Source organism: Mytilus californianus, unplaced genomic scaffold (genome assembly GCF_021869535.1).
Source record: "Mytilus californianus isolate M0D057914Y unplaced genomic scaffold, xbMytCali1.0.p SCAF_4, whole genome shotgun sequence".
Classification (NCBI taxonomy): domain Eukaryota; kingdom Metazoa; phylum Mollusca; class Bivalvia; order Mytilida; family Mytilidae; genus Mytilus; species Mytilus californianus.
The window spans coordinates 29,904,514-29,930,778 of NW_026262690.1; the positions used below are offsets into that span (position 1 = coordinate 29,904,514).

General features: G+C 31.7%; 1 protein-coding gene across 1 annotated transcript in view; it reads left to right on the forward strand.

Moving 5' to 3' along the window:
* The first annotated feature begins 3,953 nt into the window (after positions 1–3,953).
* LOC127736900 (neuromedin-K receptor-like) overlaps positions 3,954–26,265 on the forward strand; it is a 70,634-nt gene continuing 48,322 nt past the window's right edge. The window contains exon 1 of the mRNA XM_052247465.1: positions 3,954–4,679. Coding sequence (XP_052103425.1) covers positions 3,954–4,679 — 726 coding nt within the window. The remainder of the gene's footprint in view (positions 4,680–26,265) is intronic.

The following is a 26,265-nucleotide window of genomic DNA, read 5'->3' on the forward strand; positions in this document are numbered from 1 at the left end:
ATAGATTCTACCACTGAATCGAGTGTCATAAAACACGAGTCTTGACGAGCATTTTAAATATTAAAGATTTAAATGTCGAGAGTTGAAAAAATCGTATCGCACGAGATACGTGCATCTGTTTCTCTCATGATGTAAGCAAAATTTCTTTTTAATTTTCATGTATCTGCAAAAAAAAAGATTGTGTTCTTTCTATGTTACGTAATGTTACATGGTCGCTTTTTTAGTGACATCATAATAGCACAATTTGAAGGAAGCAACAAAAAAATTACTTCAGAATTGAGTATTGAGTAATGAAGAACCACACGTTGGTTTTAAAAAAACCATAAACAGGTCGATGAATGAACAAGAGATCCATACTTTTACTTTATATTTTTCAGTGAATACATTATAAATAAAATAAATAGATAAAAACTGAGATTCCAACTCTCCAAAGAACAGTTTACCTTATGTACATCCTTTTAAAATATTTATTCTTTTATTCCTCGTCCATTTTGTTTTAATTAATCTATTTTTTTTTTTGGTTTCTCCTAAAATGTTTGGGCAGAAATGTTCCTAATGAAAAAAGGTTTTTGCATAATTGGTTCTTGGTCTTCCATGATAAGTATAATTCGGACCAGTAGATTTAGACGACTGACGGCACAATGCCGACCGCCAATAAAAACTTGTTACAATTCCTACTGATGGTTGTTTGGTGTTAACAAAGGTTTTTTTTTATAATCTGCACAATAAAATTTTATACCGAATACTCTTGGCATTGACGTAGAACTGTGTAATTAGAAAACCTCGTGTTGTTTCCGATTTCAAGTAAGTTACGATTTATATCCACTGTTATTTGTACTTAACAAATGTAAATTATTCGAACGATGTGCGCGAAATGATATATGAATGTTTTTATTGGGTAATAATCTTCGTGAACTGATATTAAAAAGACATCTATAGAACATTATAAGAATAAGGTCATATATTGGTGTCTAGGAATATCTGCTATTTTAATTAGGATAATAGTTTTGCTACCAATTTATGATTAATATCTCATATGCTTCGAGTAGATTGTACTTTTGATACGTAGAACAATTCCTTGTGTTGATTTGAAATTAAAGTTTGCCAACCAATAAGTCCGTCTGTTCTACAAGCATTTATGACAACCCTGATATTGTTCATCAGAACAGCTAGAAAGATAAATGTTAATATAAATGTGGTGAACCTAGTGCTGGTGAGAATAAATAATTAAACTGCATGGAAATATCTTTTTTATCTTTAGTTCCTTAAATATTGAAAAGCTTCAGTAAGATCGACAGATAAAGTAAAGTTAGAAGATAGGATAGGATATTTTCATACAATATTCCAAATTAAACTATAAAATGTTTTTTCCCCGCATCTGATGACTACATTTGATGATATCCCTTAAAGCTGGGGTCACACATTCACGATTTTTACTGCCGTCCTTGATAGGACCATTCACGATTAAAATTTTTAAAAGATTTGATCAAGATCCTGTGAATCGTGGTTGGAAATTTAAACTTTAATTAAAATTTGAAAAAACATTTATTTAATCACGACAACAATCAGATATTGTTCAGAAAACGTCCAAATTAAGCAGATTCCGAGCATATCTCATATCTTTTCGTGTAAATTGGAAGAGACGTTCACATTGAGGAGTAAACTTCATGCAATATCGTCATTGCTATTATTTCAAAAGTAATATTATTATCATGATTACATGAACAATGGTATGTCCATTAGTTAATTCATCACTGAAGATAACGCATTTGCGATCTTGTTTGTCTAAATAAACGGCTTCTCATTTACAGGTGAATACCGTTCTATTCTTTTTTCAAATGTATTTTCATAGAAGCGTTCACACAGTGCCGATTATGGATCCCGTTTGAAATCGACAATGGTCCGAAGCGGTCGGCCATGCACTCCCGATAGTTAGGTGCGTCCCGTTACATTCGGGAAAAGCAGCTGATTTTGTCAAGTCGGATAATAATCGTGAATATGTCGAGACAGATTCTGATGTATCGGACCAAAATCGTAATAATGTCCTGTGTTGTCTGGAGGGTGTTCCGTGGAACGGGCATGATTTGAAGAAATTTTCTTGCCGATCAAGTCCAGATTGCGTCTAGATCTTGCCGAATGTCTTCCGTCTACGTAGGTTCACTGTCTGGTCACTTCTGATCTCTGTCGGATCGCAATCGTGAGAACGAGATGCTATCAGGACAGATTCCGTCTTTTTTTACCATGCGAAAGATACCAATGGAATCAGAATCGGATTGAGAACGGGATAATCGGGAGGCTTTCTGAACAATATCTGATTGTTGTCGTGATTAAATTAATATTTTAACAAATTTGGATAAAAGTTTGATATTCCAACCATGAATTATAGGATCTTGATCCGACTTTTGACAAATTTTAATCGGAAAAATGGTCCTATATTAAGAACGGCAATAAAAATCATGAATGAGTGACTGAGGCTTAAAGTGTAAGTGTCTGTTTGGTTTGCTATTTGGACATTTCATACCAGTTTTGCTTGAATTATATATAGCCTTAAGCTTATGATTATCAGTTAATGCATGCTTATAAGAGAAACTATTTTTTAAAGTGGTCCTATATTAATCTTTTTGAAATTCCTTAAACTATAAGCTATCTAAAGAATCTTTGGCTTTTGTATATTTTCTTAAGTAGTTTTGCAATAATTTAACAAAGTATGTTATCTTTTTAAAAAAAGTCTTTATTATTAGAAGTTTAATGAAAGCAAGCTAAAATAGTTAACCTACTGATTTAAAAATCATGCCGTCCTACACTCCGATATCAGTTGTTGTACTTCACAAAAACTATTTCATACAGCGACATCATATACAGTATGGGAACCTTACTATCTTTTCACATATTTAGACTTTATTTTATGTGACTGTATTTCAAATTCTCTTGTAATCCTTGACAAAATAAATACGAAAAAAGGTGAAATAAAAAGCTGCCAGGTTCATAATATTGTCGAAGCCCACCTCTAGTATCCCTTTATGGCTTCCGTACTAGTAACATGGTACAGGATAGATTTTTCATTTTTATGTAATTTTAGAAAATACTTCTACCCATCCGTATCAAATGACTAACACTTCAATCACCCTACCGAATGCTGTAATGTTTATTTATTTGATAAACTATTCATTTTTGTTATTTCTAGCAAAAAAAATGTCGTTGTACAATTCCAAAAAAATAATTATCTACGGCAAGTCGGATAACGAATAATATATACATGTATTGAAAACAAATTAGGTAAAGGCTGTCTGTTTTATACCATACTTTTATTATCTTTCACAGTTTCTCAGTGTTATATCGCACTTAACTCGTGATAATAGTCTTCTAGTGAAGAATTTCAGCAGTGATCTATATTGGATGTGAATAAGAAGATGAGAGCTTTATACATAATACGATTTACTTATAAATCCACAGAATAATTGTAACAGTTCTTCAGGTCCCTGAGCGGCCCATAATTACAAGTTTTTTAAAAATCTACAAATAAATCCAATTCGGGGAAGTAATTACTCGACTAATAATTTTATTATTGGGTGATTGGAGAAATTACATTTTCGCTCGAACTATCTGTTAGTTTGATATTATAAAAATGTAAAGAACTGCAGGCGCTTTCCGTTAGAGCTTTTTTCCTCTATTGATTCAATCAGCCTGCTATATGTAAAGAATAGTATCAGAGCTATTCACAATTCTTGTTAATTTCAAGGCGTGGGAAGCAAAGAACATATTTTAATGACGAGGCAAACAAAAACTTTGAGTGACGTATAAAAGTTCAAAGTGGTTCATCATTATGCAGAGAAGTGTTATACAATTCCGAAAGTAGTTCTGGATAACAATAGTTAGTAGAAAGAACACAACATCGAACAGTCCGTATTGTTGGTACTATAGCATCTAATAAGATAACTATCACAAATTTTATCATGGAATGGAATAGAACAGGACCGCTGGTCAACTCGACAATATCTGACCTATACCCGGTACCAGTTGGTATTATCGCTTTGTTGGCAATTTTATACGGGAGCATTTCTGTCGCTGCTATCATTGGAAATAGTTTGGTAATAAGTGTCATCATCATTAATAAAAAGATGCAAACAGTAACTAATATTTTTATTGCAAATTTAGCATTTGCTGACGTCATTTTGGGCATGTTCACCATTCCATTTCAATTCCAAGCGGCTTTATTGCAGAGATGGGTTGTCGCCGATTTTATGTGTTGGGTTGCACCTTTTGTCAAAGACTTGTCCGTAAACATAAGTATTTTCACCTTAACGTGTATTGCCATAGATAGATATATCGCTGTACTGTATCCATTGAAAGCCGGTTTTAAGAAATCTGTTGCCGCTGTGATTTTAGTTTTTATATGGGTTTTTGGGACAGTTTCAAGCATACCTCAAGCACTGTATATGAAAGTTACTCAAGTTCCAGAGAACGCAACTGGAAAAACAAAACCTTTCTGTCGTCCGTTTTTTCCGCATAAAGATTTTGGAAGATACTATTTTGTGTATCTTCTATGCATACAATACATATTACCACTGATAATTATTAACTTCTCCTACATAAGAATCGCATACAGAATATGGGGAACAAAAGCACCTGGAGATTATATAAATAGAAGGGATGACATTCGTGCCAGGAACCGTAAGAAGGTAAGAAGATTTTTATGGTTTACAATGTTTAAATATATTGTTTGTACTATTAAACGATTTCAATATTGTTGATATTTGTATTTTCAGAGACCAACAACAACCAATAAACATTGTGAAGTGAAATTTACCTGAATTATAGATTTCTTCAAAGATGTTTTGTACCTCTGTTATTGCTTTGTTAACGATGAAGCTTATAGATTTTTTTTTATTTATACTCATTTTGTTTTAACATTGCAATACAAAATAAATACTATTTTTAACTGTTGAAAAATGTCGACTTATTCTAAAATATGAAAACGTTGCAAAAAATATGGGATGCTGGTCTATTTCAATTATTATATCAAGCTGTTTGGAATTTTAAAATTCGTGCTTTGAATCAATTTTGTTTTAGGAAACATGACAAAATTTTGCGATGTATCTACTTTCTTCGCTTTTTCCTTTCAAAGTAGAGCTATTTATTTCCTCTTAGGTGATTTAAATCATGTTGGTTCAAGATGTCTTGTTAAACAAACTTTTACAAAAACATTTAAAATGTGTTATCCGTAATGGAACAGCAGCTTTAAAACTCCAAAAATTACAAAATAAGACTCGAAAATAATAAAATAAAACTCGAACATAACAAAATAAAACTAGAAAATAACGGTAAAACAAACTCTAAATTAACGGTATTTAATAAAGCAAAAGCACAAGTACAAATAAAAAAAATAATAAACATATTATGTACTTTAAGTTTTCTTTCAAAAACTCAGAGCATTATTTAATACGGCACACTATTGTTTATCATATGATAAAAAAGGTGAAGTTTTTGTCAATACATTAGTTTGATTACTGACAATCAAGTTTCACTATGCTTCGTAGGTTTCCCGATAAACACTCAGATACTGAGGAAAGTGATAAAACATCTTTATTATCTGAATTTTGTGATTTCTATATGTTCTGCAAGTTACGTGTAGACAAATGATCTTTACATTCAGTGGATAATCTTTCAGCAAGGACGAGATTTTTAATGTATAGAAATGAAACTTACTATATAATAGACAGACCCAATGTGACAGACGAACTTAAAATGTTATTTTATTATGTACCTTCAATTTTGCATTAATGATGTCATCGTTTAGTTGCTATGTACTTATGAGCACACATTGATATTTCAATCTTAGTTCAATCTTCGAATATTTGATTAAAGACCAAAATACCCCATTACAAAAATTAACTCTGAATTTAACCCCACGTAACATTTTTCTCTCTCACTTATTATTAGGGTTAACAAAAGAAACAAAATACAAATAAAAAATAACAAAAAAAAAACACACAAAAAAAACAATGTAAAAAGCAAAAAAAAAATTAATGAAAAATGGACAGTTTAACAAAACATGTTTTTCATCTTCAACGTCATTAGTACAATTAAAACATATTCTATTTTCTATATAAACGTTTTCGTAAGGACCAGTTTCAATTCTGATGGGCGCTACACCACATCTCAATTTTGCTAAAGCACTCCTGTATCTACCGGGTATATAAAAAAAATCAGATAATTTTCTGCACCATTTAAATTTTTGAACATTCTATCTGAAAGTAATTTATTTTTATCATTTGATGTAATTTTGTCATACCATTCTTCTTTAAATTTTTCAAAAGATACATTTTCAATATTCTTAATTGAAACCTTGTTCATAATAACATCTTTAAACATATTTTTCACCCTAAATTGTTAATTTGTTTACTCTTTTATAGGGATAGAAAGAAGTAGGTTCCCATAAATTGGTTTCACTCATGGGGTCAAAATGTTAAAAAAAATTCATTAAACTCATAGAAATTTGAATCTAAACAAGACTGAACAATACTACTGGAAGCTTTTATCAACAATTTTTCACACATCCATAATATCAAAAAAGAGACAGAAGATGCCTTGGTGACAATCAAAACTCATAAGTCGAAAAGAAACTGACAACGCCATGGCAAAAAAAAAACGATAGATGACGAAAAGACAAAATGATTTTCATTGCTATTCGTAGCTGTAAATGACCAAAATATACAAATTTTACATCTAATTGTAAATTTTTTGCATCGGGGGACATTTAAAACCATTATGATTTGTTTTGTATCTTCCAATCAACACATAGATTTATCTCCAACGAAATTTTGGTTTTGTTTAGAATATATGTCATTCTCGTTCTTTCAAAAGTTAAAAGTATGATAAATCTAACAAATAACATCTGAAAAAAACTGAGGTCTTGTCATTAGAATTTAGAAATGAACCAAGGCTTTACCCAAAAAGAAATTATGTTACAACTAGCCGGTGTACTTTACAAAGACGATAATATGTGTAAAAATCTTTTTGGGTAAGGCTCATATCTATTTTGTCCAAAAAGTATTTGTAAAATGGCCATTTAGGTCAAATATATCAATTTCAACACATGTACGACAAAAAAAAAAGGTGACCTTTCTTCACTAAAATGTCCAGATCATATATCAACCTATTTATTTATCAATGAAAATAACCTAATTTTGGATGGCTTCAAAAATTTAAGTATCTATACAATTTCAGGTGGAACTATGTATAGCTCTTATCATACCCTATCCTTTAACAAAGTCTGTTAAAATTGCAGTTTTGAGTCATTTCTATAACTTTCAAATTATGCTGTATGTTCAGAAATACGACAAAAGGGTATTACATCATAAAAAAGGGAAGCGATGGTATTGTAAATTTGAGTTAAGATGGAAGAACTTTTTAAAAATTGTCCTTGAGTAAAGTTGATTCAGGGAAAATTGACCAAAATTTGCCTTGTAAGTTGTAATGGAACGCATCGGTCTCAATTATTTTAATATATAGTAAATGTTAATAGGATACACATGTGCAAAAAGAATCTAGACAATGATCCTTTAACTATATATTAATTAACATTTTTTTTTCATCTTATTTTGAATATCATGCAATCATTAAATACATATACAGGCAATTTTAGGAAAATCAGCTATTATGGTAATTTGGTAAAAGCCAATGCAGTGCCTGAACAGTTTCACACTTAAAAGTTTTCTTCTGATTGGCTTCTAGGCTTTTGATACTTTGAAAGTGATGATATTAGCTAAACTTTGTTGACATTAATTCCTTTCAAAAAAAGCTGTGGCTTGTGAGTGTAAAAAACAAAACCTACCTTTACTTCTGATAAGTTTTGTATAATAATGGCTATTGGAGATTTTATTTTTTGTTTGGTGAGAGCTTTTTACCCAAGCTAGAATGAATATTTAAACAGGAAATACATTGTACTGTAAATTTCTTTCACCATTCGCTTTGGGGATGCAGACAACACATCCTCTAAGCTCCGACTACTCACGTGAACTTACTATTGACTATATTGACAACTGCTGTACTGACTATTGTGATAAGCTCACAGGCTCACGTGAACATACTGTTGGATATTAACAACAACTGTACCGAATAAACGACAATGAAACGCATTTAATGTATAATAATTTTGAAATAATCTATTCTAACTCTATGCAGAAATAAAGGAATTTTAATCACTAAAAGAACAGTCTGAAAGAATGTAAGATAATATATATAACGCGTAAGATTTCTATATCAGCAGAATTCAGAGCTTAAACACTTCTGCTGGTCTGAATGTTCGTCATTCTCTTATATTTTAATCATAAAAAAATAAAAAAAGAAGGAAAAGTGGAGTTGGTTATACTTTTATTACACTAAATGTTGTTGTTAATGCTGCTATCTAGTCTCTTTATTAGTAAAGCATAACGTCACATTACCCAAATTGCAACGAGTACCCAATATGCACCCATTTAGCAAAAAACAAAAGCAGCGGAAATCTTATAGGTTTTCTTACAGAATTAAATAAAATCATGTTTTCATAATTTGCAATCATGTTCGTCTTTCAACACAGCTAAACATACATAAATATACACATTATATATCAATAGATGAAGCAGCAGTGAAAAAAATAAAATTTACCTTTCATAAATGTGCAATTAAAATATGTTACGGACAGCAATTTCATACAAAATGCAAAGAAAATATGAACTATTGTCAAATTGTTCTAAAAATGTGGAGAAATAAAACAAAACATCATTTTGTTCGATTTTTAAGGAAGTGAAGTTAAGCATGGGTGCAATTTGGGTACTACTCATTACAGAATGTTGGGTCGTTTGGAGGTCTATTCAAATCCTTTTTTCTATGATTCAGTAGAGAATGAAAATTAAATTAGTAAAAGTATATAGAAAAATGAGGATAAATCTACAAAATAAACATAGAATTGAAACCTTTGTTTGTTTCTTGAATAAATGTAGGTGCAAAAACTGTCAAAATAGGTGCAATTTCGGTACCCTCGCTTTACCTTCACATCTTCTTTTATTCAGCCTATAATGGTATTAAACCAAAATGTGTCATACAAAGAAAAAAGAAGTCAGCTTATGAGTTTGATATTTCTAGTCAGAAGCTTGATCATATGTGATTTGGTGCACATTTTCTTTCGTCAAATACACAAACGACCTATCAAATTGGCATGAACGAAATAAATATTTCACCATTAACACATGGACCAACTAAGAACAACGAGTCAATTTTTAAGATGAATAAATTGTACACATTCCTATAAAGTTTTACTTTCTTGTAAGCCATCCAGGTTTTCATTTTTTTTTGCAGAATCTAAGGAGTCAATTAAGACTATTCGTCATGTTTTTGTGTTCTCTCATTTTCAACGACGAATAAAAAAAGGTTTAATGCATCCTATATTTTAACAATGTGTCTGTACTTACGTATCATGACAGTTTGCTTTTTTTTCCACATTTGAGGAAACTGTTCAGTTTTCACAGTCCGATTATATTCATATTTTATTCAGACTACGCACAGGTTTAAATTATGTGATTTTGATATATATTTTAAAAGTTATGAATAATAATTAATTTATCTCTAAATATTCACCAATTGCTCGAATACAAAGCATCCTAATGGGGCTTTTAAAGATGACAAAATATAATCCAAGGTGGGGAAGAAAGAAAATCATATCATGCGGTTTTTCATAAGAATAATAAAAAAAAAATTTTGATTGGGTGACTAGCACTGAAAATAGACTAATTTTGCTATTACCACCGCAGATAAATTGAATATAAAATTATCACAGCAAATAAACAGATTACATAAAAAAAAACCCAATAAATCTATTTATTTAATTTACGTGATTACTACAGCAAATAAATTGATCACGAAATTACCAATGCAAATAAATTGATTATCTGATGACTAACGCAGATAAATTGATTATGTGATTACCACAGCAATTAAAATAATTTATGCAATTACAATTGCATATTATTGTTTCGTGATTACTAAGGGAAATACTTGTGTTATGTTTATCGCGGTAAATAAATTGATAATGCTATTACCGCAGTAAATAAAGTGTTCAGGTGATTACCAAAAAAAAAGATGTTTGCGGTATTTGTGCAAATTCTTGTATTATGCATTTAATCATCTCATTGAACAGTTGATATCTAAATGCTTTTTATGTCAATTGAATTGTTTCATATTGTTTAATGTCGATGTTTTTTTATAGTCAACATTACGGTATGGGTTTCTCTCATTGTTGAAGGCTACTAAGTAAATTTTACAAATTTATGTCGTTTAGTTTGTCACCATCCAGTCTGTGTGTCTTCTTGTAAAAATCCCTTTCAATCCGGAGGGAATAAACCTTTGAGTTGTCATACCAGTATTTCTTTAAGTTTTTAATCGTTTGAATCCGTCTTGTATATAATTAAGCACACCCTAGCTAGCATTTCTGATCCGCTGAAGATAATTTTCGCAAAGACCTTTATATGTTGCACTGTATCGTTTACGACATTTATAATTAAATTGGATTCCCGGAATTATTCTGTAATTGCCTTCTGCCAATGGAACTGTTTTCAAATAGTGTTGTCGGTAAGATTGTATCAATTGCTATAGAAAAAAATGTTTAGAATACGTTCTGATGGGTAAGAAGGCAATAAAATAAAAGGTCATTTATTTATATCCGTATTATATCTACAAGGAGTCTCTTTTACCTCGGAGAATTCGTAAGATGCCACTACTTAAGATATAAACTGTCCCCATATAATATATCAGAGTTATTTTTCATAGCTAATTTTTTTGGGGTAATGCCATGATATAGTTTATTTTATTCAAATTTACTTGTGTAAACGAATGTCAAATAATAAAACAGGGTCTTGTTATTAGTTATATTCTTTCCGTAAAATTTATCTACGTTTTTGTATCAACAATGAGCTAATTTTTAATTATTCATAAGCACACCTACTGTAAATCGAAAACTGTCCCCATAATAATGATCATATATAGAGGGAAATTTTTAAATATTTATAGATAAGCATTGTTTTCTTTTGGTGTAATGTGGAAAATTAGTAAGACGTACTTTCAAATTGGTTTAACTCCCATGAATTACAACAATGAGGGAGGAAGAAATTAACAACTTCCGACTCAAAGTAGGTTGCAGTATCCAAAGGAAAATAAAAGTATAACTATCGGGCACATTCCTCTGCTTTATAACGCCTTTATTGGATTGATCATATACATCTGTTTGTTTAACCCTTATTTTAGTGTTGGGCCTCATGTCTCGTCCAGTTTTACTGACATTGAATGTAACAGTTTGATTATTTTCTTTGCTCTCAACAATCAGACTAACTGGTGAATTTTCTGCTATTAACTGAAAATATTACATTTGTCTGTGGGGCAATTCACAATATCAACACTTATGAACGTGTCCATGACTCAGCAGACAGAATTAGCTTGTTTAGATAAAATTCCTTGTAGAAAAATGGATTTAAAAGCGTCACATCACTTTTTGCATTCTTTTCCTTTTAACGAATAGTCGTCTGTTAACTGCAGGCGTAATTGATAAAACATAGCCTACTGCAAAAAAAAAAAATCTTCTAATCCAATCAAATATCAAACGTTATATTTAAATAAAAAAAACTGGAACTATGTCATGTGTATTCAGAAATTATTACAACGAGAAAGGGGATCCTCCCACTTCCTTTTCAATTCAGGGTTCATACCGATTACTATCGATCGCCGATCTGTGCGACAAGGTTTCTACCCCCTGTATTGAAATGTTTTAACGTTCAGAGAATTGATAGATTTGTCGATTCATTCTACTTAGAATGTTAGAGAGGTTGATTGATAATTTTGTTGTTATACATGCTTGGTAATGGAAAAATAGCCTAATAGCATAGAAAAGCTATTCTTACAGATGGCCGGAAGATATAGATATTTTTGCTATTGTTCCGAATAGACACTGCCTATTACATATATATAACCGGTTATCTATACGCGTTTGAGGTCTTACATGAATCATTTGCTCCATAATCAAAATGAGTAATTCATTAGTTTGAAGGAAACATGATAATATTAGGACTGCAGCATGGCCACATTTATTTAGTCGACACCGTATAATAGAGAATCTACTCCGAACTAATTCCAGACAGCGACCTAGTATTTTTCAGAAAATCCGCTCCTTTATAATTAACCCGAAACTTCAATGGGACATCATTTATCTTTTGGAAAACATTAATGGACAATCATAAGCTATTCATCTGTTTGCCTAAACCCTTTTAGAAGTACAAATGTAAAAGTTTCTTACATATCAATACGGAGTTACACTTGTTAATAAAACAGCCTTCAATATTGAAGTAGTAAACTAGAGAACAACACTTGGCAGATAACAAGAGACTGGCAACTCAAAACCCAAGTACCGGTAAATCTTTTTAGTTATTACGTTCTTTAATGGCCAGGATGTCAATCAGTACACCTCAGAACGGATTTAGTTTAAGATGAGTCCAAGAAAGATTTTGCCTTGTGCAGTGCCAAAATCTAAGTATCGGCAGTATTTTTGTGACTAGTCAAGTGTAAAACTGATAATTTTTATATAAATAATTTATAACAAAATATCAAGAATAAATCAAATTGCTTTGACATGACTAACAACAAATAATGCTTTGAATATTCCCTCTATGGTTTATTCTACTTTGTCAGTAAACATTTAGAGTTTTATAAATCCAGTAGAATACAGACAAGAAAACAAAACTAGACGAGGAAAAGTACTATTCTTGAGAATTTCTTGTCTACTGATTTCAGAAATCACCAAACGGCCGTTGTCCAAAAACCAATTATGTCAAGTATCAGAGTAAAATCATATCTATACAACCCGGTAATACAGGCAATACAAATTGATGACTATCTCTGACAGCCATACTATTATGTTGTCTTATATTTATTCATTGAAAGCAATAAACGTAAGGTGAATGCACTGGATTCATATCTTTGGTTAGCACTACTTGCATGTAGTTTGCAAAATGGTTATCGTGGATATGTTTAGAATTTCATACCGATGACAAAGTGATTATAACGAAACCTTAAGTACTTCATTAATTTTAAATCTATGTACTTGTTGTGGAACATGTTAAGGTATTTGCTCATTGTTGAAGACCGTACAGTGACCTATAGCTAATTTCTGTGTCATTTGGTCTCTTGTGGAGAGTTGTCTCATTGGCAATCATACCACATCTTCTTATTTTTATATTCACTTGCATAATTGACTCCTTTTTGAAAAAAAATAATGATAAACTTTACAAAACAGTAATTTCTGTGAAGAGACAAATATAACAAATAGGTGTATAAATGTTTATTGCGAACCCAATGAAAGTTTTCCACAGTGCCATCTCTATCTTGACCAGGTATTTAAACTTTTGCAAGTTCACCTGTCCCATTGAATAGATACAATAGCTATTGTTCTCTGTGTAGTTTATTCTCTGGGACCTTTAAATTTCTTCTAAGAGAAATCTATCATTCATTGATTAAATTACCTGAGTAAAAAAAATTTCTTATATATAGACAAAAATACTGTTTTTATACTCATTAACTGCTGTGATGATGTAGTTATTCAATATTAATAATATATTTTCATTCAATTTAATATAAACATTGATTCAATCATAAAAATTTGATTTCTGACAAAACTTTCAACATTGTTCCTTTTAAAAAAAAATTTGTTTGACATGAATAAGAACTTGAAAATAATGATGTTTCAAATTAAGATCTTCTTAAATGTATTCTATAACTAAACAAAAAAAAAATCAAATTTCAATAGGAACATTGATAAAACTTTTGTTAGAAATCAACTTTTTATGATTGAATCAATGTTTATATTAAACTGAATGAAAATATATTATTAATATTGAATAAATACATCAGCACACGCAATTAATGAGTATAAAAAAAGTATTTTTGTCTATATATAAGAATTTTTTTTTACACAGGTAATTTAATCAATGAATGATAGATTTCTCTTAGAAGAAATTTAAAGGTCCCAGTGAATAAACTACACAGAAAAAAATAGCTATTGTATTCATTCAATAGGACAGGTGAACTTGCAAAAGTTTAAATACCTGGTCAAGATAGAGATGGCACTGTGGAAAACTTTCATTGGGTTCGCAATAATAGTACCATTAAACCCAAATCAATTTGAACTGGTAAAACAAATACATGAATAAGATTTTAGCTAAATATTCAAATCTTTATACCCAATCACGTAACATTATTCTTGCTTATTACATGTAACAATAGAGGGCGGGGAATTCAGTGCGAATAACCGCTCCCGACATGGTCAATCTTATTTTGCAACGACTACTTCAGAAAAAGGACATGATAACAATATTTCAGCTAGACACGCCACTCTTTATATATTTATATCTTTCTATCCAAGCACGTAACATTAGTTTTGCTATGTACATGTAACAATAGGGGGCGGGGAATTCAGTGCGAATAACTGCTCCCGACATGGTCAATCTTATTATGCAACGACTACTTCAGAAAAAGGACATGATAACAATATTTCAGCTAGACACACCACTTTTTATATATTGATATCTTTCTATCCAAGCACGTAACATTAGTTTTGCTATGTACATGTAACAATAGAGGGCGGGGAATTCAGTGCGAATAACTGCTCCCGACATGGTCAATCTTATTATTCAACGACTACTTCAGAAAAAGGACATGATAACAATATTTCAGCTAGACACGCCACTCTTTATATATTTATATCCGTAATGTTATTATTCTTCACGAAACGTTCTGTTTTGATTTGGGTCCATACCACCGTTGGTGGATTGTTAATAAATACGGTAATAGAAGGCGGTATCATTCGTGCATAAGTTACTGTCCAGGCACTCACGAACGTTTAAAATCAATAATTTCAGACGTCAAAGATTAATAAACACACGTTGGATTTTATTGCCCAATAAAGGAATAGCCAAGAATGTCTAAGTCCAACTTTGCCAGAGAAGTTGCAGTTTGATATTTTTAAAATAGAATACATTAATCAGCTTAGTATTCATAAAATAAATGTAATAAAGTATAGTCATTGTCCAAACACTGATCACTTGGCAGAACATACTGTAGTGGGTAAACAGTTCCGCCAGCAGACGGAATAAATACAATTGTTCTGTGTTTGAAATGCCTTTCTGGATTTGAGTTCATTGATTTAAAATAGATTTGTCACGTGCGACTGTAATTCGTGGTTTGTGTTTGGAGTTATTCTCAGCCATCTTGTAACATTCTCATCGTTAGATATTCAGGTCTTTTCAAGTTAAAAATATTTTGTACTTTAAAAGTGAAAATGACATTTTGAATCCGGTATGGTGCAATAGGTCTGACATGCAAGCAGAAGCTGGGGAACTGGTTCACATAAAGCATAATTATACCCTTAATTCCAATCCTAATTCCGTTCATTCATGGCTCTTACATCCAATCGATACTATTTATTTGAATGAGAAAGGTGACTCGAATTAATCTATATTAAATTGTTAGTGTGGATAAAAACACTGAAAGATGAAAGTACTGATATACAGTTCAGCGGATGATCCTATAACATTTGATGCCTAACGAGTTATGATAAATCTTAGACGCTATATTTGTTTTTAGTGAAAAGAGTCCTGTTATTTAGAGATGAAGTAAAATAAAGCGATTTAAGTAATGTTGTTTTTAAAATTAGCAATAAGGACCTTCGAAATAAAAATCAAAGAATCTATCATGCACCTACATATATAAACTTTCAGTTTTGGCTCGGACGATTCCATGAACTGAAAATTTGAGTAAAATAATATGAATCTTGAATTGTGTAAATCAACCCAATAGTATGAATCTCTAGCAAAGTACTAAGACAGAAACAGTGATTTCAAACGAATCATAAATACTTCTTTTGGTCCTATTGTGTTATCAACACGCTCACATTATAGGCGATTAAAACCAAAGGAAAACAAACTTAAAAATGCAATGTGAACGTTTCTTTTTTTTTTAAGTTTGCACTTTCTTCATACATACTTTGTTGTAGCAGTTTACTATAAAAATATTACTTTACTATGGTACCAATGAATTTCTTTCCTTAGCAAAATGGGGTATTTGGGGATTGAGCAAAGTTTTTGTGGGAAAGAAGCTTGGAAGCATACTTTTTTAATGCACCTTTCTGCGTTTAAATACTTTTTTCGCCGTCTAAAATTGTATTTGAAAATTAAGCAAATAATTGGGAAAATATTGCAACAAAAATGATTTCCACTTTTAAATTGCACACTTTTTACAAAAAGTTCGGAGATAACCCCCACGTTTGTTCCAATACGGTTATTGTCAATATAATTACTCGTCAAGAGTCAGTTCTATTTAGTCTTAAGGTAGAGGTTGTCGTTTTTATTGTTAGAGACAGTAAGGTTACTTCTAGTACAGTCAGAGAGTACTGCTCTATTGTTAGAGACCGTAGGGTTATTTCTATAGTACTGTCAGAGAGAAGTACCTTTCTATCATTAGAGACCTTAATGATACTTCTGTACTGTCAGGGAAGGTGCGCTTTGCTATTGTTTAACATACCGCAAGGTTACTTTTTGTACTGTCAGGAAGGGCATGCTTTTCTATTACAAGACAAGAGATTGTAAGGTTGTTTCTATTATTATCAGAGAGAAGCACCTTTCTTCCACTAAAGACCTTAATTGTACTTCTAGTCGTTTAAGTGAGGGTGCGCTTTTCTTTTGTTGATGATCGCAAGGTTACTTCTTGTGCTGTTAGGGAGGATGCGCTTTTCTATTGTTAGATACCCTAAGATTACATCTGTTACTGTCAAAGAACAACTTTTCTATCGTCAGAGATCTTAAGGTTAATTCTTGTACTGCAATATTCGAGACCGTAGGAGGACGACATTTGATATTCGGGGAGGAGGGAGTAGGGTTTTTTGCTGATTGACTCTTAATTTTCATCTGTTGCTTCACATGTTTATTTTTGTTCCGCGGGATTTTCTTTTAACTTTTGTACACAATGATTTCCTCCATTCCTGTGTTGCAGAATATTAATTTTCGTCAAATTTATTTATTATTTTTAGCTCTTACCAGGCCAGGATATTCATTTTCAAAATCCTCCTGCTCCCCCTCTCCCCCCTAAAAAAATCAAATTGGTCGTCCCTTAAGAGCATTTCTAGCACTATCAGAGGAGAAAGGGGAAGGACTTTTCTTTCTTTGAATTTTGAATACGTAATGGTAACATTTGGCGAACTTGTGTTGAATTATTACTGTTCTCATTGACTTATTATACATCTCACGGGTGTCATTCGGTATAGCGAGAAAAATGATCGTGAAAGAGTTACTAACGGTGGACAAGAATTGCGATCGGATCGTGAAAGATCTGGTATCGGGTCGTGTATGCAATTAAGTGTAAATCTACTGCAAAATCTGTGAAAAATCTGCTGTATTTTCAAAAGATGGAACAAATCCGAAAAAGAAGAAATGTGTCTGACAAAATGATTCAACTTCCTTAATAATACGGGGCACTCCAATAAAGAAAAAAATGCAGTACTTTTAGAGAAAACACAAAAGGCGACACACGATCCTATGAGAATCATTAAGACAAAAATCACGTTTTGTATCTATAATGAGTACATTCCAATATGTCATGATATATTTGAAACTTATAATCTTTAGTGTGTCAAATATTCCAGTAAAATAAAAGTATGTTATTACTTGAAAAAGTTCATATTAATTTTGAAAAAAGTATAATTTTGTTGATTTTTAAACAAAATTGATCGTGAAAGATCACACAACGCATTATTTTGATAAGGCGTGACCATGCTTAATGATCAGAAAACAACATTTCCTTTAATAATTGATATACTTGTAATTAATTGAAGCGTGTTATTACTTATTAAGAACGTAAATTAATGCTTTCTTTCTTGGGAGTGAACATATAGACCCATGCATATTTAGACTTGTTTTCATTTAAGAGGCAATGCTAACTAGGCATCCAAGAAAAGAAGACCTCCAGGAGCGTTAATTGTCGAATAGTAAACATCTTTGTATTCATAATGCTAAATGTATCCACGAATGAGTGAAGCGAGAGGGGATCTGGTGGCCTTCCCCTAGAAATATCTTAATGTGTACGTTTTTTTGTAAGGGTTAGATCAAAAAGCTATATATCATTTAACATTACATACAGGTATATTAAAGATGTTCTTTCCATTAACAATACAAACTTTATTGATTGGGTCCCTGTAATAGTCATGAACTAAATATTACAGACACCACACATACAACTTCCTCAGCCTCATTTTTAGACCTATGTACCCGAGTTTGAATACAGTGGTCATTTTAATAACTGAGTCTATGACAAACGAGATGATTTCTAATTTGAAATTATAAATTTTCCTCATTAAGCAACAATTTACCAACTTCATTCACGTATGGATTATACATTTCTCAACTCATACGATATTCAAGAGCTTGCAGCTGCTACTCAGAATTTGTAAAACGTCATCAGTGTCTGAGCATAAAATTAATGAGCCAGGGTTTTCTGGAAGAAGAAAAAATTTCATTGAAAAGTACCAAGACCTAATAGATAAATATAAAGTGTCTACTTCACAAATAATACTGGATGGTCTTGTGTTATAGATTCTATGTGCTGACTCTGTAGAATTATATCTACTTTACAGTTTGACCTTTATTTGTCTTTGTACTTTTATGTTCCATTAGGTCGTATGACTCTTGTATGTGCATCCAGTTTTCAGGTTTTTGGCTTTTGACGTTCATTATGTGGTTGGGTCCAGAGAAACGATTCGGACACATGAGGACTTTATAGTGTTGTTTTCATTTTGTATACCCTTGTTTTTATATTTTTCTTATTTTGTATTTTATCGGGAAAGTGTATATGTCATTTTGCTTTACTATACTGACCCAAGTCTGCATTATCAACTACAAAACCTTTTAGTTGGCGTCCATATTTAATTAATTGTAAGTGCGTTTGAACGTTTAATTCAGTTATGTTGTATGTCTGTGATGTACGTTTACACAGCTTTGGCTGCTGGATCCCAGTTGTGGCAACGTTAACCAATTATGTCTGTTTGGGTTGTTCACCCAATTTGGCAATATTACGGAACATTAAATAAACTGTCATACAATTGGACGTTTTAGCTAGCTAGAAAACCAGGTTTAATCAGTCATTCCCAAGGTCGGCGGAAATTGGGCAAAGGTCAGTAAAAATTGGTTTGGTCCAGTTGAGTAATATGGGAATTTACTGGACGAATTAACCAGTAAATTTTTCAATTTTGTCCAAATCACATGTGTAAATTTCATGTAAAAAGAGCCTGGTCCAGTTAAGAAGAACTGTTTACTGGACCAAATGTCCAATTGATTTTTCAAATCCTTGGGAAACACTGTTTAACCCACAATTTTCGTAGGAAAATGCCTGAGTGTGCCAAGTTAGGAATATGACCATTGTTTTTAAACAATGTTTTTTTCCCAATTTCAACAAAAAATCAACAAGGATCTTCGTTTTATAGACTGTGTATAAAATTAATGGAAATCAGATGAGACAATCTTTACTTTCATAGTAAAAACACTTATGCAGGACGGACAGACGGACTTATATTATTATAAGGCAACTAGTCGGTGTGGTATTATCAAATAATCAGATACAATGGCGTTGAACAATCATAGCCCTATTCACAAACAAAAGTGAAGCGGAATAAGTCATGCAAGTCCAATCTTTTGCTTTACCGATTACAAATATAAATTATCATGCCACCTCTTTAAAAAAATGATTTTATCGTTTTCGTATAACCAATAAGCGGCAACAGATCTTTCACGATCCTTTTCACGATTATCAAAAAGAGGTACCCGATCTTTCACGATCCGAAATGTTAAATTTTTACAAATTTTCCCATTTTTGCAGTTTTTGATGAAACTAAAACAAAATAACTTTAAGAACCATTTTAAACAGTAATATGGAACGATGTTTTTAAGAGAAAAGTAGTTTATGCATTCAAAATATGAAAGCTAATCATGTTTTTACATTTTATTTCTTTGAAATTTTAAAGAGCAATTTGCCTTTTGTAGTTGTAAAAAACGGTGTACTTTTGAAAACGTTTTTCTCGGATACTGATCATAATGTTGAACCATTTTGCAAACATTTTATCTATTTAATATATGTCATTTTAATTCATTAATTTAGATTATTTTCTGACGTTGCACATGTGTCTCCTCGATAACGTTTTCTTCACGAGCCTATACCAGATCTTTCACGATCCAATCGAAATATTTGACCACCGTTACTTATTCTTTCACGATCTTTTTACTCGATATACCGAATGACAGCGGTGACATCTAGTTTTATTCAAACAGACACTTTGATACTTTCATTAAGTAGCTGGTCTTTCCAAACTCTACAATATTATGTAAGAGTTATTGTTCAAAAGCCAATATCTACAGTGAAGGGTTTCCAAAGTCTTAATCTTAACTAATGGATAGAAGACCTAGTGAAATTATAATGCAATGTCTAAGATTTGAAGTCTTCCGGGCAGTCGTCAACATTAATTATGGTTAACTACATAATTTACTAAAATCTATCTTGTCGTTCATTGACCGAGTGTCCCAGATAACGGAAATTAACGCGTTAATACAAAATGGTGGGTAAAAGAAAATGCGTTGTCTAAAAAATGATGTATTATACTCCATTATGTGGGTTTACTTCTTTTATGTTGAAATTGATGAGGCTTATAAATATCATTAATCAATATATTTTTCGAAGGACCTGTTTAACAATATGTGTAGAATATATACATAGCCAGTGTTCACATATACTCTCCACTCTAATAACCATCGGGTGGGAAGACGCATTGGTTTGCAAAACTGCAAACGTTTTGGGATAGTTTGTATCGTGTCACAGTTGTGCTTTGCTTAGATTTTTGCGGAACAACTCTTGCATTAAAGCTAATTTGAACAACTGATAAAATATACATTGACGTCGTTTCGTCATGAGATTTGTTCAAAAAGATGTAGTTTTTTCTATATGATGTTAATCTGTTTTAATTTTCACATTTAACATTCTTAGAAGAAGATGCTTGCACCAAACCAAGGATTTATCCTACTATATAAATCCTTGACCAAATTCATTGTAAATCAGCAAAAACAAAAACAATATTTTGGAAATGAACAAACTAACGTTCATAGTACTCGGAATAGAGAATGCATTATGTACAATAAAACAGTGCTATAAGATTTTTAACTTTCCTTCACTTCACTTTTTTTTTAAATTGTGGGTCAAAATTGGCATGAAGAAAAATATATATAGTGATAGCCGTGGCGTTTGTTCGGTTATCCAATGAAAAACATCTATCATACAGTCGTCGCATGTAAAGAAATGTAGGACTGTTACAATAATGTTTTAACATCACATTCGCATTGATAGACTGAAATTATCTTTGACAATGATATTGCAACAATTGTTTTTTTCATGTACATGTGAAAAAATTACAAGAGTCTATATTCTGGTTTTAGTGTGCACATTATGTATGCAAATAGTCCTCTTAATTTCTTTGGATTTAATTTCTTTAATTACTGACAATTGCCTACATATATAGCCATGTATAAAATAACAATGATTTATCTGCACTAGTGTTGCTAATTGTTATTCTAATGAGTTTGAAAACACATATGTTTTAATAAGAACTTTTTTTTTTTTAAATATTTTGATATTTGAGTATTTTCTTCGATAAATTTAAGCTAATTTAAAAGTATCATTAACTCAATTACTTACATGTAAAACTCGATAAAGGTCGAGTCGTGAATGACAATTTATACTGCACTCTAAATTGTGAATTAGTGTCAGTATCAATCATTTTTTTCCTCAGGAAAACTTGTCAGGTGAAATACAATTAAGAAGAATTATATAATAGTAGAAAACTCTAGCTTTATTTGAAAAGTACTTGCAAGGGATCATTTTTCGGAAGTCTATTAAGATCATGAGATCGAAATTAATAAAGCTTGGCATTTTGGTTCATTTCGACCTGGAAAAAAACCCAGCACTGTGTTGATCTATATTCAATTGCACTTATTAGGAGTTGAATCTATTTATTTGATTTATGTTTCTTGTAAGAAAGCGATGTTCTCAGAAAGGCATTAAGGATGGCGGATTGAAACGACTCAATCGTACATGCCAACAAAGTTCATTCCATTTAAAAAAAAAGGCAGAATATATACCAAGGGAACAATAAAAAATCATAAGTCGAAGACAAAAAGACAACACGATGACATAAAAGTCTACAAAAATACACAGAAAACTAAAAACTGAGTAAAAACGGACCACAATATAAATAGCTGTGGGTGATCTCTGGTACTCCGGGAAGGTAATTAGATACTGGCCCACTAGTGACATTCGTCGAGATTCGGCATCTAAGCTCTTAACTATATACTACTCTTTACTGTATTTATGGATACCATAAACTGGTTGTTGAATTCATTATAATTTAATTTTGGTGAACGATTTGTCAGACATTATCATCCGTCATACGAACGTTTCTGCACAATTGACCAATAGAAATACAATACGAGAAAGAACATGTGTTCTCCTTGATGTCTACAATCAGTTAAATATTGACTGTTTCAATTACGAAAACAATTTTTGCATAATATAACTGAATTGGAAGCAGTTATGATCTGTGGTAAAACAGTTGTCATATTATCTCATTTCCATATAAAATGTTTTATATAGCAATTTTTGGATCTATCTCCCATTTTTCATTCAGTTAATAAATACAGATATAGATTAAGGAAGGATGAATTAATAGGATTGTTTTGTTTATTTTTGTTTATATTATTTATCGTAAATAATGCTGTTATATCTTTTATGAAGGCTGCCTTATTTTACAATGAATCAATTTTTAACTCCAATAATGCCCCCGTTGTAAAGAGTAGGTTCTAAATATATAAATAAATATATATGAATGTGTCTGCCTTTGTGTAGTGACAACTACAAATTACACCTTGTCCACTGGATTTCTTAAGAAATACTAGGCGTTGAAATTTTAATAAAGTGCCTAGAAAATCAACCTAACAATGTTTGAGTAGATCTGATCTTTACTTCCTCCCCAACTGGTGCTGGAATCTGTACTTTTACTCTTTACTTCTACGACAGCACCGTCTAGCATTGCGCACTAGCCTTATCCCCTCCTCTAAATATGTCTTATAAAAATGTATATATATATTTAAAGAAGAAAAGGAGCAACTTGATATTGAAATGCGTTGCCAATATTTTATGTGAAACACAACATTTGCTATGGACACATTATCAATTAATTAAAACATTAATATATACATATGCAATTGTTCACGTCTTCCTTTGCTTTACTAGATAGTTGTCTCATTGGCAATTATACCACATCTCCTTGTTTATGTACAAGATTAACACAAACTCAAATAAATTATCATTGCTATTATTTTAATAATCTAAATACATGTAAATAAATCAATGGTATTCCGGAAGTATTTGTGCAACAGATTGAATGTGCATAAAATGTAGTGAAAGCTGATGTCAAAGATAAAACTAAATATACGTTACTTTTTGACATTCGAAAGTCGATTAAAGAATACAGATTTAATAACCAACGTGACCCTCATTTGACATCCTGAGCAACAATCACCTTTGCTCTGGGGTGTCATTTATTTTATGTTATGTCAATTTTTATACGGAGATTATAATAGTAGTAAAAATTTTGATTAAGAGATTTGATTTGGTTGATGCATTTTTAATGTCTAATTCATTTTTGCATGCGTACCCAAGGCATTCATAAGTTCATTATCAACTAAAACTTATCAAAATTTTGGCGTGTCGGAATTTATATAAGAATAAGAAGATGTGGTATGATTGCCAATGAGACAACTAACTCTCCACCAGAGAACAAAGACGTAGAAGTTAACAATTATGCATGTTTAAAAAAGGGTATGGTTTATCAGATAATCCTTTTTGTCTACAAAATAGGTCGGTAAGATATACAGGAAATACGCTACTCTGTACAGGACCATCTATGTCTGTTTTCTGTGATATCAGCTGAAATCTCAAAGAAATGTACATCTAAGGACGCTCCTAAATCTATATCTGTATTTATTAACTGAATAAAAAATGGGAGATAGATCCAAAAATTGATATTTAAAACATTTCATACGGAAATGAGATAATATGACAAAAGTTTTACCACAGATCATAACCGCTTCCAATTCAGTTACACTTATGCAAAAATTGTCTTCGTTTTTGATACAGTCATTATTTAACTGATTGTAGACGTCAAGGAGAACACAAGTTCGTTTTCGTATTGTATTTCTATCTGTCTAAATCCTGTGAAAAGAACCGATATATCTTAAATTTAAGAATGTTCTGCAATTGTGCAAAACACAAGTGAACCGTTTGCTATTTTTTCCTGGAGTCAGAAATACATTTTTCATTCGTTGCAGATGCTTATATCTAAAGATTGACCTTTATGTCGGATTCTACACTAAACCTCGATTTTTTATACTACTTTGCTGTTTTTCTTTATTTGTGATTTCACATTCTTTAATTCACCATTACTTATGGCGTATCAGTCATTCAATTGTTTAGACAGACCAGATCGTGCGTCATTAATTATACACTATAAGTAACAGTTAAGCTAATTTTCACTGTTTCTCCCCAAAAAACAAAGCATAATTAACAGTAGGGATTGTTAAATTATCCGAATGATTTGTAACCCAGACACAATGATAAATTACATTTGCATTCATTTAAGTGTACTGTGCAACATACAAGATGATAGTACTTTTTGAAATTGATTTAAGGATTAAGATCCAATGTTATTTAAAACTATAAAACGCATAAAATGAATTATTCAACAATTTTTATGCGTGAACAAATAAAAGTAAATTTGGTCAGGGGGGAACCATTACAGAGAAAACACACCAAGAATAAAAATACTTTTGAAATAGATATCTAGTCAGAGGTTACCATACGATCTTCAGCGGCGGACAAGCATCAAAGTCATGTAAGAATTTCGTAACTGTTCCAAGGCTAGACATCTATTCTAAATGAATTCAATGGAGAGACCAAATATCTGACATCAACATACAAATCTTAAATAGAAAAAGCAAATTAAAAGACAATCAAAAGGGAGAAAAACTGACCCTTAAAGGAGCACTGCTTATCCAAGTCATCGAAAATAACGTTCGTCCCATTAGGACCGACGCACAAACAACAACTCAACAACTAATGACAACAGCCATAACTTAATAGTTGATAGACAGTTATATGTACATGTGAGTCAACAACGACTGACGAGATTTCCATCTTGGGGCAGACACATAAACACGTGATTCAACAACTGATAACGATAGTCCTTACTTTAGAAAGACACATATACATATGACTAAACTAAATTAAGCAATTTTGTTTTGTTTTGCATGTTTTTGCTTAATTTCCCATCCACTGTGTATATAACACATTGATATGTTGATACGTTGATACAATTACGAAGACACAAAACATAACGCTTAGAACTATGACAGTAACCCCATGATATCTCAGGTTGGTACCGAAACTAGTAAAACGTCTGTGCTCAGGAGAACCATCTACTGTGTTGTCATGATTACTTGTACTCGATATTGGTATGTTTTGAATGATACCTGGGTCAATGAACGGAAAGTACGAAACAACAAATTCTTGATTGGTGTTTGCGAACAGAAAATTAGTTCTGAATATGCATGTGATATTTGCCATTGGACATTAAACAGCAACTCATTTGTCCGTCTGATAAAATTAAGGAATAACAGTACTGTATTAAAAGAGTTGCCACCTCCAATTGGGGATTTGACAGTCGCGAATGCAGTTTTACTGGCGACGAGCGTAGAGCGAATAATATATTGCAAAACTCGTAAATGTTCGAAATAAAACATTGAAAATATCCCAGAATCGTCGACTGCGATTGTGTGACGTTGTTTCTAATGACTCCGACCGCCAACCGTGGAATTAACGGCAGACGTCGTCCAATGAAAAATGTCTTTATATGTCGCATTGCATTAGAATAGTTGATAGGTTTTTCTTTTCAAATCGACGAAATGGTTAATTGGTGATTAATTAAGAGGCGCAAATTTACCGTTTTTTTATTTGTTGGTCAACAACATTGATTAGTAATGTTACAGGTCTGCATACACCAATCAACCAACATTTAGTTACACATTTTGTACATTGTGTGTTTAG